This window comes from Oncorhynchus masou, chromosome 15 (genome assembly GCF_036934945.1).
Source record: "Oncorhynchus masou masou isolate Uvic2021 chromosome 15, UVic_Omas_1.1, whole genome shotgun sequence".
In the NCBI taxonomy this organism is placed as follows: Eukaryota; Metazoa; Chordata; class Actinopteri; order Salmoniformes; family Salmonidae; genus Oncorhynchus; species Oncorhynchus masou.
In genome coordinates this window covers 50,904,294-50,920,986 of record NC_088226.1, presented here as the reverse complement: position 1 = coordinate 50,920,986, position 16,693 = coordinate 50,904,294, and the positions used below count along the sequence as shown (strand labels likewise).

At 43.0% G+C, this 16,693-nt stretch overlaps 1 protein-coding gene across 1 annotated transcript in view; it reads right to left on the bottom strand.

Annotated features, from left to right (window-relative positions):
• LOC135556401 (voltage-dependent R-type calcium channel subunit alpha-1E-like) overlaps positions 1-16,693 on the bottom strand; it is a 115,208-nt gene that overhangs the window by 6,302 nt on the left and 92,213 nt on the right. Inside the window, exons 24-42 of the mRNA XM_064989586.1 lie at positions 14,841-14,970; positions 13,325-13,384; positions 12,913-13,019; positions 12,697-12,708; positions 8,738-8,834; positions 7,235-7,395; positions 6,939-7,076; positions 6,609-6,810; positions 5,933-6,097; positions 5,023-5,133; positions 4,591-4,671; positions 4,358-4,477; positions 4,172-4,237; positions 3,086-3,177; positions 2,841-3,003; positions 2,536-2,663; positions 2,116-2,212; positions 329-434; positions 75-182 (exon numbers count right to left, since the gene is read on the bottom strand). Of these exons, the coding sequence (XP_064845658.1) occupies positions 75-182; positions 329-434; positions 2,116-2,212; positions 2,536-2,663; positions 2,841-3,003; positions 3,086-3,177; positions 4,172-4,237; positions 4,358-4,477; positions 4,591-4,671; positions 5,023-5,133; positions 5,933-6,097; positions 6,609-6,810; positions 6,939-7,076; positions 7,235-7,395; positions 8,738-8,834; positions 12,697-12,708; positions 12,913-13,019; positions 13,325-13,384; positions 14,841-14,970 (2,144 nt within the window). The remainder of the gene's footprint in view (positions 1-74; positions 183-328; positions 435-2,115; positions 2,213-2,535; positions 2,664-2,840; positions 3,004-3,085; positions 3,178-4,171; positions 4,238-4,357; positions 4,478-4,590; positions 4,672-5,022; positions 5,134-5,932; positions 6,098-6,608; positions 6,811-6,938; positions 7,077-7,234; positions 7,396-8,737; positions 8,835-12,696; positions 12,709-12,912; positions 13,020-13,324; positions 13,385-14,840; positions 14,971-16,693) is intronic.

Sequence of the window (16,693 nt, the reverse complement as noted above, 5' to 3'; positions counted from 1 at the left end):
AAAGCAAAACTGCTATAGCAAATAGTTCAACTACATTGACTAATGCCAGAGGTACTGTACATTCTGACTGTCACCTTTGTGGATGGGGACGAGCAGGTCTAGCGTCTTCTGAGAAAGGTGTGGCCAGATGATACTGATCTCCTTCTGTAGGTCTGAATCCATCTGCCCCCTGTCCTCCCCTCCTGGAACCACCACAACAACAACAGGATATAAAGCATGCTGCAGGTGCTCATGGGGGCAGTTGGTCAACAGTGTGTAGAGAAAGTTGAGAAGAATAACAAGTTCAGAGAGCTGTTCATGTTCATCTATTTTCACATGCTAGCCTGACCTCTGGCTATCTTGACCTCCAGGGCAGTTCGGATCAGGGCCATGAGGGTGGAGGTGAAGTGAACAGACATCTCCTCATCCACGGGCATGTTCATCAGCACCAGCCTCTGAGGGTGTCCATGGAAGGGAAAGAGGGGGGAGCAAAGCAGGAAATATCACTCACTAACCAGGAGACAACATGTTGCCAACAAGAGAAGCTCAGTTAACCGTCTATGCCTTACAGTAATATACAAGTCTCAACTACTTGATGGTCTTTTTTCACTGTTCAAGCTAAACTTACAATCGAAGGATTATAAATGCATGTTTTAATAACACAATTCTCTAATAAGTATGACATTGTAACAACAGCCAAGAGACTCACAACACAGTGTGCACAAAGAGGTTAGGTTCATTCCCATTGTACAGTCCATGCACACATATGACAAGACAATGATAATGAGAAAAAAAGGCAAAGAGGGCAAGAGGGCAAGGGCAGAAGGCACATGCGTATAGATAGAGGAAGCAATCAAGCAGCAGTGATTGAGAAAGGTTGTTTGGCATTCTGACACTGTACAATGTAGCTCTATGAAATATATGTTAGCTTTTGGCACCCGTTTCAAAACCAAAGCATTCTTACTGACACTGAAAACCAGTTATTCCACAAACAGCTCTTAAACACACAAAACCTTACTCAGTTAGTTCTCTGCCAAGATGCAAATCAATACAAAAAAGAAAACGCCAAAGCACAATGCTAATTTATTTTTACTCTACGTATTGTCATCTGCCGATCAAAAAACACCATCGTGGATTCTCTTACAATTCGACAAGCGACACGTTACGGTACGATATAGACAACAGTCATTTTCCACACTTCATTAGAATTGGCAATATAACACAGAGGTTTTACTTTGCCATCTCCATTGACCAAATGTAGAAACGTTGCCCAGTTGTCTTTGGTCTACCTTATAAGCCACTTTGGAGGGACATTTCTTTCCGAGGCCAAGAGGTGGCGACATATCAGTCAGCATCTCGTACATGTCAGTGTAATGAATACGCCCGCTGGGGAGGAGGCAGGGAGCAGGGCAGATGACGAGGAGGACGAGGAGGAGGAGGAAGGGCAGGGAAGGTATTACCAAGGAATGGAGGAAGAAAAGAATATGAAAAAAAGGAAGAGATCAGAAAGAGGGTTATTCAATGGCATTACACAGAGAGGATCAAATCAGGTCGTGGTATTTCTATGCAGACTTGGCATAGAAAAGAGAGAGAAGAAAAATCTAAAATCAAAGACCAAAGGAATGACAGCAGGGTCCTCTGTGGATCTGGCAGATACTTACCTGGCCTCCTAAACCTGCAACGTTACTGCTGACAATTGTCAGGGAGGGACTTACAGTAGGCCCCACTATAACCCTTCTCATGATTTTACTATAACCGGTCAACTAAATCAGAGGTACCAGATCCAACCAGCCACAGAGTGTCATGACTCAGCACACTGGTTTTGTGTAGTTGTTTGTTACACTACATGTTCCAATAGTTCATTGCTCTGCATCTACAGCATGAAGTGCATAATGATATTGTCTGTATACTAGAGGAACACCCATCTCTTTGTATCCTGAAGGCATAACCCAGTCATTCTTTGGCCTGGGGCAGAACCAGGGTGGTCCCCCTTCAGCAGTGCAAGCAGGCCTTAGAAGGGTAGTGAAAATTGTTGGAGAGGAATGGAAGGGGGCATAGGAAGGGTCCCAACAGGGAGGGGGTTAAGGGATCAAGGGATAGTGGGGAAGTGATGGGGTTGTGGTGGGGTAGCCAAACCTTGCAGGCCACGGTGTAGGGGCAGTTCTTTCCAAAGCCCAGGGGAGGTGAAATAGTGCGTACTACTGTGTACATCTCCTTATAGTGAATCCTTCCACTGGAAAGAACATATATTTCTGTAGTTAACATTATACACAGAGATTCAGCTTTGCTGGAGTTTACTAGAGCTGGATTGCCACCATTGTCCTAACAAGAACCCGGAGAGCAGAGCATCAGGACATATCGGACAACAATTAGGCAAATATGCAATACTATTCATATTGTGAAATGGTTAAGGCCATATGGTGGTATTTGTAAGTAGTTGGGTGAAACATTAGAATAACATTAAAATAGTAAATAATTCCTACACATGCTGTATAACATATGTGCTGTGCTGCTACTTTGCATGTGTTAGTATGTGTTGTTGGGCCTCTGACTTACCAAGCAGCTCGGTCGTATTCACCCCAGATACGAACAAACTCATCCAGATGATGAGGCCCCAAGATGGAAGAATCCCGGGTGAGGTACTCAAAGTTGTCCATGATCACAGCCACAAACAGATTCAGCATCTGAACAGTGATTAGAGGAGGTCATAGACAAGGAACTACAATAGGTGTACATGAAAGGGAATATGTATGCATGTAAGTGTCTCCTTCAACTTCTTCCTCTCATTTCTGGTAAGAGACGGTCTCCTAGAGTAGGACTCATAGAGTAGGACAGTAGGACTCTTAGAGTAGGACTCTTACCAGAAATGAGCTGAAGAAGATGAAGGAAACAAAGTAGAAGTAGGCAAACTCAGTTCCACAGCGCTCCTCGTGGTCTGACGTTAGAGCTAAGGGGTCTGGCTCACACTTCTGCCCCCCTAAACATGACAGCATGATCTCCTGCCACGACTCCCCCGTGGCACTCCTGCAGGCAGACAGCAGTGTGTTGTTCAGAGACTGAGCCTTAGTTAGCCACTGTGTGACACATGCAGGATATCCTACTGTACCTGAATAGCAACATCAGAGCACCAAAGAAGGTCTTGAAGTTGTTGTGTTGGTTGATGTGAGTCTCCTCATCCAGTCTGATGTTTCCAAAAACCTTGAGGAATATTCAAATCAAATTGTATGGGTCGTGTACACATACGCCATATCAATGTTTATAGCTCCAACAGTGCAGTAATACCTAACAATACAAAATAATACACAAATTCCAAATATATATCAGAAATATCAGAACGAGCCATGTCAGAGTCGTTAACAAAAATATAAACGCAACATGTAAAGTGTTGGTCCCATGTTTCATGAGCTGAGATAAAAGATTCCAGACTTTTTACATATGCACAAATTTGTTTACATCCCTGTTAGTGAGCATTTCTCCTTTGCCAAGATAATCCATCCACTTGACAGGTGTGGCATATCAAAAATCTGATTAAACAGCATGATCATTACACAGGTGCACCTTGCTCTGGGGCCAATAAAAGGCCATCTCTAAAATGTGCAGTTTTGTCACAAAACACAATGCCACAGATGTCTAATGTTTTGAGGGAGCATACAATTGGCATACTGACTGCAGAAATGTCCACCAGAGCTTTGCCAGATAATCGAATGTTAATTTCTCTACCATAAGCCACCTCCAAAGTTGTTTTTAGAGAATTTGTTAGTATGTCTAATTGTCCTCACAACCACATCCGGCTTCTTCACTTGCGGGATTGTCTGAGACCAGCCACCCGGACAGCTGATGAAACTGAGGATTTCTGTCTGTAAAAATCCCGGATTAGCTCCCAAGTTGGTGGGCCTGGCTCTCAAGTGGGTGGGCCTATGCAAAATCCATAGATTAGGACCTAATGAATTTATTTCAATTGACCGATTTTGTTATATGAACTGTAACTCAGTAAAATTGTTGAAATTGTTGCATGTTGCGTTAATATTTTTGTTCAGTATATAATGGTGTATACAGACAGTATGGACAGTATATGAATAGAGACGATTCATGAGATATGTCTTGTGCTATATGCAGAACCGACACATTCACACCATGCAATGACGAACCAAGAAAGTGGCAGAATAGATCAAGCGTGTGAGCAACACCTTACCTGCATTCCGATGATTGCATATATGAAGAAGAGCATGGCAATGAGCAGACAGACGTAGGGGAGAGCCTGAAAGAGAAACCCTATGTCATGATAAAATAACAGTACCAGACGTTACACACACACACACCTGGCTTCAGTCTTAAGTGTCTCTTTCCAGTGCTGTACTGCAATGTGAGTGGAGCTGACCTTAAAGGACTGGACAAAGGTCCAGAGCAGGATGCGGATGGTGTAACCCTGCCTCAACAGCTTGATCAGTCGAGCAGCTCGGAACAGCTTCAGGAAACCCATGTTGAAGGTCTCAATTGACTAAAGGGAGATGAGAGAGACACTTGCACTATATATGACGTTTATTTACAGTACACTGCATAGAAATGGCAACGTAATCAGGCATTGACTGATATTCAGTCATGCTTTTTTACCTGCAGGTCCACCACTATTTCTGTGATGCTGCCCAACACCGTGATGAAGTCAAATATATTCCAAGTGTCTCGAAAGTAGTTCTGGAAAAGAGAGGAAAACATCCATACTTCAGTCAGTAGATGTTAGTAGTATTGCACACAGTATCAGATCATGATGTTATGGGCAGTACAGATGGAGGATCTTCATTTGAGCCAGATTGCTACAGGAGGAAAATAGGAACAGGAAATGTGAATTATTATGTGGATTATAATTAATGGGCATTTTTGTAGGGGTTGATACATTTTTCGTTAGGGAAAATCAAGTCTGAAATTACAAACTTTAGAAGCCTTTTTAAAACTCAAATACACTACAAATTTGCATGCAGGAAAAGTCTCAGCCAGAAACTTCTCAAATTAAGATCCTACATCTGTAAGTTTAAACTGTTTCCTCACCAGAAAGCCAAATGCCATGATCTTGAGGACACACTCCACAGAGAAGAGCACAGTGAAGGCTGTGTTCAGGTGTTTCAGCACAGCCTCGTACACTGGTGGGGCTGAGTAATACTACCACCACATAGGAGAGCGAAAGAGAGAGACACCGTTAAACACAATTGGAATTACTCCAAATTACTGGGATGCACAGATAACCCCAAATGACACAATGAACCCAAACACACACCATCTTGCTCAACCACCATACAACTATAGAACTATAGCCACAGGTTAATGGCAGATTCCCTCTGATACGTAAATAGCAAAACATTGAGCAGAGCTGAGGCTAAAAGGGGTAATTCATCTGAGTTGTACAGGCAGAGTTAATGAGGGCATGTTAAATACTAGCAGGTGGATATAGATCAATATTTAATAAAGGCTGAGTCATCCTCTGCTCTGTCTGATGGCTCTCTCCCTCTGTCTGACCGAAGGCTTTTTCTCTGAATAAATGAAATGCTCACGGGATGGAAAAAACCCAGACCGTTAGCTAGAGCCCAGGGTAGAGGGACATGCGTCTTACAACCCAATCAGCTACAGCAGAGGTGTCAAATATATTTTGCCACGATGGCTAAATTCGGTCTTCAACGAGGCCCGGAGGGGCGCACTGAAAATTGGTTATATTTCCTCGGCGTCAAAATCTGCAAAAGCTGGTCCTCTAGATAATTTGCTACATATAGTCCCCCCCCCTTGCAGGCCAGATGTTTGACACCCCTGAGGTACAGCAACAGGCTCCATAATACCTTCTGCACCACAGGGACTGCTATTAGGCTTTATAAATGGGATTAGTTCAGCATATGGGTCAGGTTGTACATTAGAGATAATGAACAAGGTGTAAATGAATGTACTGTTTGTATACGATCATTATCCACACCTTCATCATCAGGACAATGGTGTTGAGTGCAATCATGGCCAGCACGGTGTACTCAAAGGAGGGGGAGACCACAAAGTGCCAGAGGCGGTACTGGAACGTTTGTCTGTTCTGAGGCATGTAGCGGGTCAGGGGTTTGGCACTTATGGCAAAGTCAATGCAAGCCCTCTATAAGTGAAAACACACAAGAAGGAAAGTTGAAGAACAGTTTGTTGTGCAGGAAATAGCTTGGGATTAAGTACAGTTTGTAGCAGCTAGGTCTGGGAAAGTCCTTATATTTGATCCTTGAAGTAGACACATTGCTATGTGGACTGCTGGGAACATTCTGGTCAGTGTCGGGCTGAGGGATACCTGGTGGGAGAGACTTTGTGTCTGGAGGGGAACTCTCACTATTCCTGTATATTTACCTAGTGTTTTCCATGAGTCAGTGTGCTCCTCTACGTAATCACCTGTCAAGACCGAGCAAGTTAAGTCTAAATGCACAGACGCCGTCATTTTGATGTGTTTGCTACATTCTACCAGCAAACCAGATCACTAACACTTACATTGAGCTGGTGTGTTATATGGTATCACTGGAAATTCTACATTTCAAATTGAATGTCTGTTACATTTCGTTTGGTTGAGGATTCTGTGTAAAGTGTGTGCGTGCGCGCATGCTTGTGTGTGTTGACTCAATCACCTCATTCTTCTCCAAGCTGCACTCCTCCATCATCTTGTCTCCCTGCTCCTGGAAGGTGATGATGATGAGAGCCACAAATATGTTGACGAAAAAGAAGGGGAAGACCACAAAGTAGATGACATAGAAGATGGACATCTCCATCCTGTTGCCCTGGCTGGGTCCTCTGTCCTCCTCGGTCACATCCACAGAGTGCTGCAGGACCCTGGACAGACACACAGATCACACTGTGCTCAGCACTGGACACCCACACTGACATTCTGAAGTATATTTCAGTCTAGCCTAAGTACAGTTATGACATAGTGAGTAGTGTGTATGGAGAGTGAGACTTACTGTGGCCAGCCTTCCCCAGTGGAGACGGTGAACAGAGTGAGCAGGGCCCAGACTATATTGTCATAGTGAAAGTCATGTCTCCTCCACTCCCTCCTCTTCACCTCCTGCTTGTCTTTCTCATAGTTGATGTAGAAGCCCCTGATCGGACGAGACAGACACACAGTGTACAATGGACATTCAGTGGACAAAGAAACTAGAAAACATGACAATACTGTAGGTCTCCAATAGGTCCCCATCCACTTCAACTATGTAAGTGTTCTATAAGGCCCTATGCAGGCAGCTCAGCAGACACCTACTGGCAGTCCTTCTCTGTGTCTTTGGATCCGTCAGTGCAGTAGAAGAACTTCCCCTTGAACAGCTGCACAGCGATGACAGCAAAAATGAACATGAAGAGCTTGTAGACGATGAGGATGTTGAAGACGTTCTTCAGAGAGGTCACCACACAGTCAAACACTGCCTACACACAGACAGAGGACGAAGGATGGAGGGAGGGCAATTAACAACAAAAAAAGTCAGACATATGCTAAAACTGTAGGGGTTTATCTTTCGTACAGTTACCGATGTAGGATCTTAATTTGATCAACCTGTTGCAGGAGGACATTTAGTTTTGTAATTTTAAGTTTGTAATTTACACTGTGAAATTTCAGACTTGATTTTCTCAAACGAAGAATTTAGCAACCACTACAAAAAATGTAATTCATTGTAATCCACATAATAATTAACATTTCCTGTTGCTGAAGGATTATTTTCCTGCTGTAGCAAACTGGCTCAAATGAAGATCTTACATCTATAGTGTCTGATTTGTTGAGGGTGACTTCTAACTCAAGTGGTATAAATAACATACAATTGTCCAAAATGATCCCAAACTGTTGTTGTGACATGACTGACTGGAAGAGGATTGTATTATTCTGTAGATCTTTATTTCACTTTACAGTCCCAGGATAATCAGGTCTATTGATTGCAGTTTTTCTGGTAGCACCTGACTGACGACCGTCCTGGTACACTCACAATGTCACGCCCTGGTCTTAGTATTTTGTGTTTTCTTTATCTATTTGGTCAGGCCAGGGTGTGACATGGGTTTTTGTATGTGGTGTGTTTTGTCTTGGGGTTTTTTCACAGGTATTGGGATTGTAGCTTAGTGGGGTTTTCTAGGTTAGTCTATGGCTGTCTGAAGTGGTTCTCAATCAGAGGCAGGTGTTTATCGTTGTCTCTGATTGGGAACCATATTTAGGCAGCCATATTCTTTGAGTGTTTTGTGGGTGATTGTCCTTGTTACTGTCTATGTGTTACTTTGCACCAGGCTGTTTCGGTGTTACGTTTTGTAGTGTTTACTTTGTTTTCATTAACATGAATCGCAATAGCCACGCCGCATTTTGGTCCGATTCTCCATCGCCTAAAGAAAACCGTTACACACAAAGTTATCAATCTGACTCATTTCCTCCAAGTTTGACAGAGACACTCTTCCCCACAGCAGAAATGGGATGTGTGAGGTTTGGGAAATCAATTTGTGACTAAATGTTTTCATGATCAAACGCTCAGGTTTATCACCTAATCTTCTCTCTGACTGATTCTCTGCTTCATGGAAACCCTCTTGTGGAAACAGGTGTGACTAAATGGATGTAAAGTCATCACCACCTGTTTAACAGTGGCTTCTGCCCTCACCTGATACCATCATACCACACATAAACATTACCTCACCTTTGAACACCTTCATATATCTCGTATGTAGTCTATCCCTCAGACTGTTGACTGGAGGAGGCACGGTTAACATGGGAAGTAATCTCTGAGAAAAGGGTTACCTTGAGTTTTGGTAGTCTCTTGATGGTCTTCAGGGGCCTCAGGACGCGCAGCACCCGAAGAGACTTGATGGTTTTGATGTCCCGTCCTTTATTATTTCTACAAGTAGACACACGTAGAATGAAGAACCTGTTGAACTCACTTTAACACTGAGCTAACCATGTTACTTATTACAGGAGAGGTATTGCTGTGCTTTACATTTCTGATTAGAAAGATACATGTACAGTGCCTTCATAAAGTATTCATACCCCTTGACTTATTACACATGTTGTTCTGTTACAGCCTGAATTCAAAATGTATTTTTCTCACCCATCTACACAAAATACCTCATAATGACCAAGTGAAAACATGTTTTAGAAATGTTTACTAATTTATTGAAAATGAAACACAGAAATATCTAATTTACATAAATCCTCTACAGGATCGGTGTCCCCCTTGCGGGACGGTTGAGCTAACATGCGCTAATGTGATTTAGTCGCTATTACAGTAAATTATTCCCACCCCTGAGTCAATACTTTGTAGAAGCATGTTTGGCAGCGATTATAGCATTGAGTCGTCTTGGGTATGTCTGTATCAGCTTTGCACATCGGGAATCCTTGCACATTTTCTCAAGCTCTGGTAAGTTAGATGGGATTCAAGTCTGGGCTTTGGCTGGGCCATTCAATGTTTCACATTCTTGTTCTGAAGCAATTCCAGCATTGCATTGGCTGTATGCTTGGGGTCATTGTCCTGTTGGAATGTAAACCTTCGCCCCAGTTTAAGGTCATTTGCACTCTGTCACAGGTTCTCATCAAGGATTTGCCTGAATTTGGACCCATTCATTGTTCCCTCTATCCTGACTAGTCTCCCAGTTCCTGCTGCTGAAAAGCATGATGCTGACACCCCCATGCCTCACGGTGGGGATGGTGTTAGACAGGTGATGAGCTGTGCCTGGTTACCTCCAACTATCTGGCCTGAATGCTCTTTGCATTCAGGCCAAATAGTTACATTTTAGCCAGGTTGCTCAATTTGGTCTGACGGCCAGCTCTTGGCAGAGTAGTTGCATATTTTTTCATTTCCTAATGTTGGATACCACTGTGCTCATGGAAACTTTCAACACTTTAGATTTTTTAAAACCCTTCCCCAGATATTTGCCTCATCACAATTCTATCTCAGTTCATTGGACTTCATGGTATAGTTTCTTCTCTGACATACACTGTCAACTGTGGGACCTTACACTGAGTGTACAAAACATCAGGAACACCTCACTAATATTAAGTTGCACAGTCTTTTGCACCCAGAACAGCCTAAATTCATCAGGGCTTCTACTATCAAATGCGTTCCACAGGGATGCTAGCCCATGTTGACTCCAATGATTCCCACAGTTGGCTGGATGTTCTTTGGGTGGTGGACCATTCTTGATGCACACAGGAAACTGTTGAGCGTCAAAAACCAGCAGCATTGCAGTTCTTGACAGCCTCAAACCAGTGTGCCTATCACCTCCTACCATACCCCATTCAAAGGCACTTAAATATTTTGTCTTGCCCATTCCCCCTCTAAATGGTACACATACACAATCCCTGTCTCAATTGTCTCAAAGCTTAAAAATAATTATTTAAAATGTCTCATTCCCTTCATCTAAACTGATTGAAGTGGATTTAACAAGCATTGCTTTGGTTGTATGGATTTAGTGGATTTAACAAGTGATATCAATAGCTTTCACCTGGTCAGTCTATGTCATGGAAAGAGCAGGCGTATTTCTTTCTAAATCATATCCAAACAATTGATTTGGCCACAGGTGAATTCCACTAAAGTTGTAGTGGAATCTAAAGGATGATCTAAGGAAATTGGATGCATCTGAGGTTATTTTGTAGTGTCTTAGCAAAGGGGTGTGAATACCTATGTACATTTTATATTTTTGTATGTATATCTTATGGGTTATTATGGGTGAGAAAAATGTTGTCAATGGGTATTTAAAAAAAAAATATATATATATATATATATATATATATATATATATATATGCAGTGCCTTGCGAAAGTATTCGGCCCCCGTGAACTTTGCGAACTTTTGCCACATTTCAGGCTTCAAACATAAAGATATAAAACTGTATTTTTTTGTGAAGAATCAACAACAAGTGGGACACAATCATGAAGTGGAACGACATTTATTGGATATTTCAAACTTTTTTAACAAATCAAAAACTGAAAAATTGGGCGTGCAAAATGATTCAGCCCCCTTAACTTAATACTTTGTAGCGCCACCTTTTGCTGCGATTACAGCTGTAAGTCGCTTGGGGTATGTCTCTATCAGTTTTGTACATCGAGAGACTGAAATTTTTTCCCATTCCTCCTTGCAAAACAGCTCGAGCTCAGTGAGGTTGGATGGAGATCATTTGTGAACAGCAGTTTTCAGTTCTTTCCACAGATTCTCGATTGGATTCAGGTCTGGACTTTGACTTGGCCATTCTAACACCTGGATATGTTTATTTTTGAACCATTCCATTGTAGATTTTGCTTTATGTTTTGGATCATTGTCTTGTTGGAAGACAAATCTCCGTCCCAGTCTCAGGTCTTTTGCAGACTCCATCAGGTTGTCTTCCAGAATTGTCCTGTATTTGGCTCCATCCATCTTCCCATCAATTTTAACCATCTTCCCTGTCCCTGCTGAAGAAAAGCAGGCCCAAACCATGATGCTGCCACCCCCATGTTTGACAGTGGGGATGGTGTGTTCATTGTGATGAGCTGTGTTGCTTTTACGCCAAACATAACGTTTTGCATTGTTGCCAAAAAGTTCAATTTTGGTTTCATCTGACCAGAGCACCTTCTTCCACATGTTTGGTGTGTCTCCCAGGTGGCTTGTGGCAAACTTTAAACGACACTTTTTATGGATATCTTTAAGAAATGGCTTTCTTCTTGCCACTTCCAGAAAGGCCAGATTTGTGCAATATACGACTGATTGTTGTCCTATGGACAGAGTCTCCCACCTCAGCTGTAGATCTCTGCAGTTCATCCAGACCTCATGGGCCTCTTGGCTGCATCTCTGATCAGTCTTCTCCTTGTATGAGCTGAAGGTTTAGAGGGACGGCCAGGTCTTGGTAGATTTGCAGTGGTCTGATACTCCTTCCATTTCAATATTATCGCTTGCACAGTGCTCCTTGGGATGTTTAAAGCTTGGGAAATCTTTTTGTATCTTTAAACTTCTTCACAACAGTATCTCGGACCTGCCTGGTGTGTTCCTTGTTCTTCATGATGCTCTCTGCGCTTTTAACGTACCTCTGAGACTATCACAGTGCAGGTGCATTTATACGGAGACTTGATTACACACAGGTGGATTGTATTTATCATCATTAGTCATTTAGGTCAACATTGGATCATTCAGAGATCCTCACTGAACTTCTGGAGAGAGTTTGCTGCACTGAAAGTAATGGGGCTGAATAATTTTGCACGCCCAATTGTTCAGTTTTTGATTTGTTAAAAAAGTTTTAAATATCCAATAAATGTCGTTCCACTTCATGATTGTGTCCCACTTGTTGTTGATTCTTCACAAAAAAATACAGTTTTATATCTTTATGTTTGAAGCCTGAAATGTGGCAAAAGGTCGCAAAATTCAAGGGGGCCGAATACTTTCGCAAGGCACTGTATATATATATATATATATATATATATATATATATATATATATATATATATATATATATATTTAACCAGCCAAGTCAGTTAAGAACAAATTCTTATTTACAATGACGGCCGAGGAACAGTGGGTTAACTGCCTTGTTCAGGGGCAGAATGACAGATTTGTGCCTTGTCAGCTCGGGAATCCAATCTAGCAAACTTTCAGTTACTGGCCCAATGCTCTAACCACTAGGCTAACCTGCCGCCCCATGAATACTTTGTGAAGGCACTCTATGTAATGAACTATAGAGGAAACATAGAATCCTGTTGAAGAGAGCAGAAGGAAAGGAAGTGAAGAAAGTGTTTACCCCAGCACATTCCTGGCAGTCCCACAGCAACACAATCCACAGGAGCAGAGGACGACAGAGAGAAAAACATGGATGCTGAACATATATATCTCAGGATGGAAAAAACATGTATATCACAAAATGGAGTGAAACACAGTGCTATACTATAGTGGCAGTATACACTGGTAATGTACACTACACAGGAAGTTATAAACTATGCAAGATCACATGACTCACGTGAGGGCGAAGGCAACCAGAGCTCCGACCACCACGATAAAGTCTAGAATGTTCCACAGGTCCCGGAAGTAGGAGCCGTCATGGAGAATCAAGCCCTGGTCTATCATCTGTCAAAAATACATCTTGTTAAATGATTTGAAAACAGAACTGTGCTAAATATTTGCATTTGCCTCACTGTTAATTAGCGAAATACAATATATTCTGTTTGTCTGGCATTCCATTTTCTTGGGACTAACAGTTTATGGCAAACATGTTCATGTACCTTCTGTCCAATCCAACTGACTCTGCTACCGTATGGTATGACCTATAGCATGTCAATATGACATCATTTGGTAATGTTTTAATACAGGATCCTTGCTGACTGAATTAAGAATACTGTATTTTTGTTCTATTAACTTGTTCTATAACTCACCTTTATTATCATTTCAAAGGTAAAGACACCTGTGAACACGTAGTCAAAGTAACGCAAAACCTGTGGGGTAAAAAGTAGATAAAAAAATTAACACATCCATTACAAAACTGGACTCCAGGGGACGAGGAAGAACATTTCATTCCTTGCCATTAGCTCATACATTAGAGGAGATCAGAGAGAGAGACAGATCAGAGAGAGACAGATCAGAGAGAGACAGATCAGAGAGAAACTGATCAGAGCGAAACTGATGAGAGCGAGACAGATCAGAGCGAGACAGATCAGAGCGAGACTGATCAGAGCGAGACTGATCAGAGAGAAACTGATCAGAGCAAAACTGATCAGAGAGAGACAGATCGAGACAGATCAGAGAGACAGATCGAGACAGATCAGAGAGAGACAGATCGAGACAGATCAGAGAGAGACAGATCAGAGCGAGACTGATCAGAGAGAGACTGATCAGAGAGAAACTGATCAGAGCGAAACTGATCAGAGAGAGACAGATCGAGACAGATCAGAGACAGACAGATCGAGACAGATCAGAGAGAGACAGATCAGATATAAACTGATTAGAGAGAGACAGAGAGAGAGAGAGAGAGACAGATCAGAGAGAGACAGAGCTTCTGCTTAATGTGTTGCATCTGTTCTTCACCGCTGAACTGGGGACACATTGCTCTTTTAGGAAACCAACTTCTCTCTATAATGGTCACACTGATTAAGTTGAACCGGAGGGAATTCTATTTCTATTTCAGACTTTGGAAGATGATGCTTTCAAGTGGAGCCCTTCTCCGCTGATGGATTTCTGCTTTGATTAGCTTCTTAGCGTGTGACCAGGCCCATTGCATTCCCAACTCGATTTGCATCAATCAGCAACATCCAGAGAAGCCCCACCCCATCAAGTCACCATGGGAGACCTTCACAAAGCAATTAACGTAATGTTTTCTTTCAGTCTTCCAGCTGCTCAGCTAGGACAGGGCCTGATATGAGACCCCAGGCACACATTCCCAATGATTTGTTTTTTACCTCAAGGAACGTCTGTAACGAAGTACAAAACAATGGCATCGCCAATAGGAATGCTGCAGAATCCCAGATTGACACTGTTGTGCTATCTGTCTGATTTGTAGTCGTATGAAGAGCCTAAACCAGAGGTGGGAGTAGGGAGTGTGATGTGATGATTCTATACCCCCCAACACCCTCCTCTATCTGGCTCTTCAGTGTGAGCAGAGAGTGACAACTCTAATATTGCTATCCCCCGTGAGATCAGCGATACTCAGATACAGCGTCAAGCACAGACGCAGACACAATCCCTGTCACGAGTGTGCGCTTGCACTCACGGTATGCTGTGAGAAGATCGTTTTCCTGTGCTGTACTAAGCCAAACAAAAGCAATCACACGTCAAAGACAATAGCCTAACCACCATTGTGGAGAGGGACTGTTAGAACAATGAGGCTCAAGGTCAGAGAGGAAAACAGCCATCTGTTGAGTCCATGTAAAGCCCAGTGACCAGACTGGCTCTTACTTTGTTCCAGTCGGAGGTGGCTGAAACGGGGTCCTCTGCAGCGAGGGCGATACTGCTGGCAGCGATCACCAGCAGGATGCACATCTCAAAGTAACGCAGGTTCACCACATAGTGACAGGCCCGGCGGATCCTAGAGATGGAACAGAGGACACAACCACTCTGACTGAGAAACAGAGACAGCTGACAGAGCAGGACTGAAACGGGTGTTGTGTTTCTCTACCTCTATCATGCCTGTGTTTGATGATGAGGATGAGGGTTTTAAGATGATGGTGAGGATGAGGGTTTTACGATGATGGTAAGGATGATGGTTTTAAGATGCTGGTAGGGATGATGGTGTTAGGATGATGGTGTTAGGATAATGGGAGGGATGGTGGTGTTAGGATGATGGTAGGGATGAGGGTGTTAGGATGACAGTAGGGATGGTGGGGATGGGGGTGTTAGGATGATGGTAGGGATGATGTGTTAGGATGATGGTAGGGATGATGGTGTTAGGATGATGGTAGGGATGAGGGTGTTAGGATGACAGTAGGGATGGTGGGGATGGGGGTGTTAGGATAAGGGTAGGGATGAGGGTGTTAGGATGACGGTAGGGATGATGGTGTTAGGATGACAATAGGGATGAGGGTGTTAGGATGACGATAGGGATGAGGGTGTTAGGATAAGGGCAGGGGTGAGGGTGTTAGGATGATGGTAGGGATGAGGATGTAAGGTTTCAAATCAAATCAAATCAAATTTTATTTGTCACATACACATGGTTAGCAGATGTTAATGCGAGTGTAGCGAAATGCTTGTGCTTCTAGTTCCGACAATGCAGTAATAACCAACAAGTAATCTAACTAACAATTCCTAAACTACTGTCTTATACACAGTGTAAGGGGATAAAGAATATGTACATAAGGATATATGAATGAGTGATGGTACAGAGCAGCATAGGCAAGATACAGTAGATGGTATCGAGTACAGTATATACATATGAGATGAGTATGTAAACAAAGTGGCATAGTTAAAGTGGCTAGTGATACATGTATTACATAAGGATGCAGTCGATGATATAGAGTACAGTATATACGTATGCATATGAGATGAATAATGTAGGGTAAGTAACATTATATAAGGTAGCATTGTTTAAAGTGGCTAGTGATATATATATTGTTTAAAGTGGCCTTGAGATAGAAGCTGTTTTTTAGTCTCTAGGTCCCAGCTTTGATACACCTGTACTGACCTCGCATTCTGGATGATAGCGGGGTGAACAGGCAGTGGCTCGGGTGGTTGATGTCCTTGATGATCTTTATGGCCTTCCTGTAACATTGGGTGGTGTAGGTGTCCGGGAGGGCAGGTAGTTTGCCCCCGGTGATGCGTTGTGCAGACCTCACTACCCTCTGGAGAGCCTTATGGTTGAGGGCGGAGCAGTTGCCGTACCAGGCGGTGATACAGCCCGCCAGGATGCTCTCGATTGTACATCTGTAGAAGTTTGTGAGTGCTTTTGGTGACAAGCCGAATTTCTTCAGCCTCCTGAGGTTGAAGAGGCCCTGCTGCGCCTTCTTCACGATGCTGTCTGTGTGAGTGGACCAATTCAGTTTGTCTGTGATGTGTATGCCGAGGAACTTAAAACTTGCTACTCTCTCCACTACTGTTCCATCGATGTGGATAGGGGGTGTTCCCTCTGCTGTTTCCTGAAGTCCACAATCATCTCCTTAGTTTTGTTGACGTTGAGTGTGAGGTTATTTTCCTGACACCACACTCCGAGGGCCCTCACCTCCTCCCTGTAGGCCGTCTCGTCGTTGTTGGTAATCAAGCCTACCAATGTTGTGTCGTCCGCAAACTTGATGATTGAGTTGGAGGCGTGCGTGGCC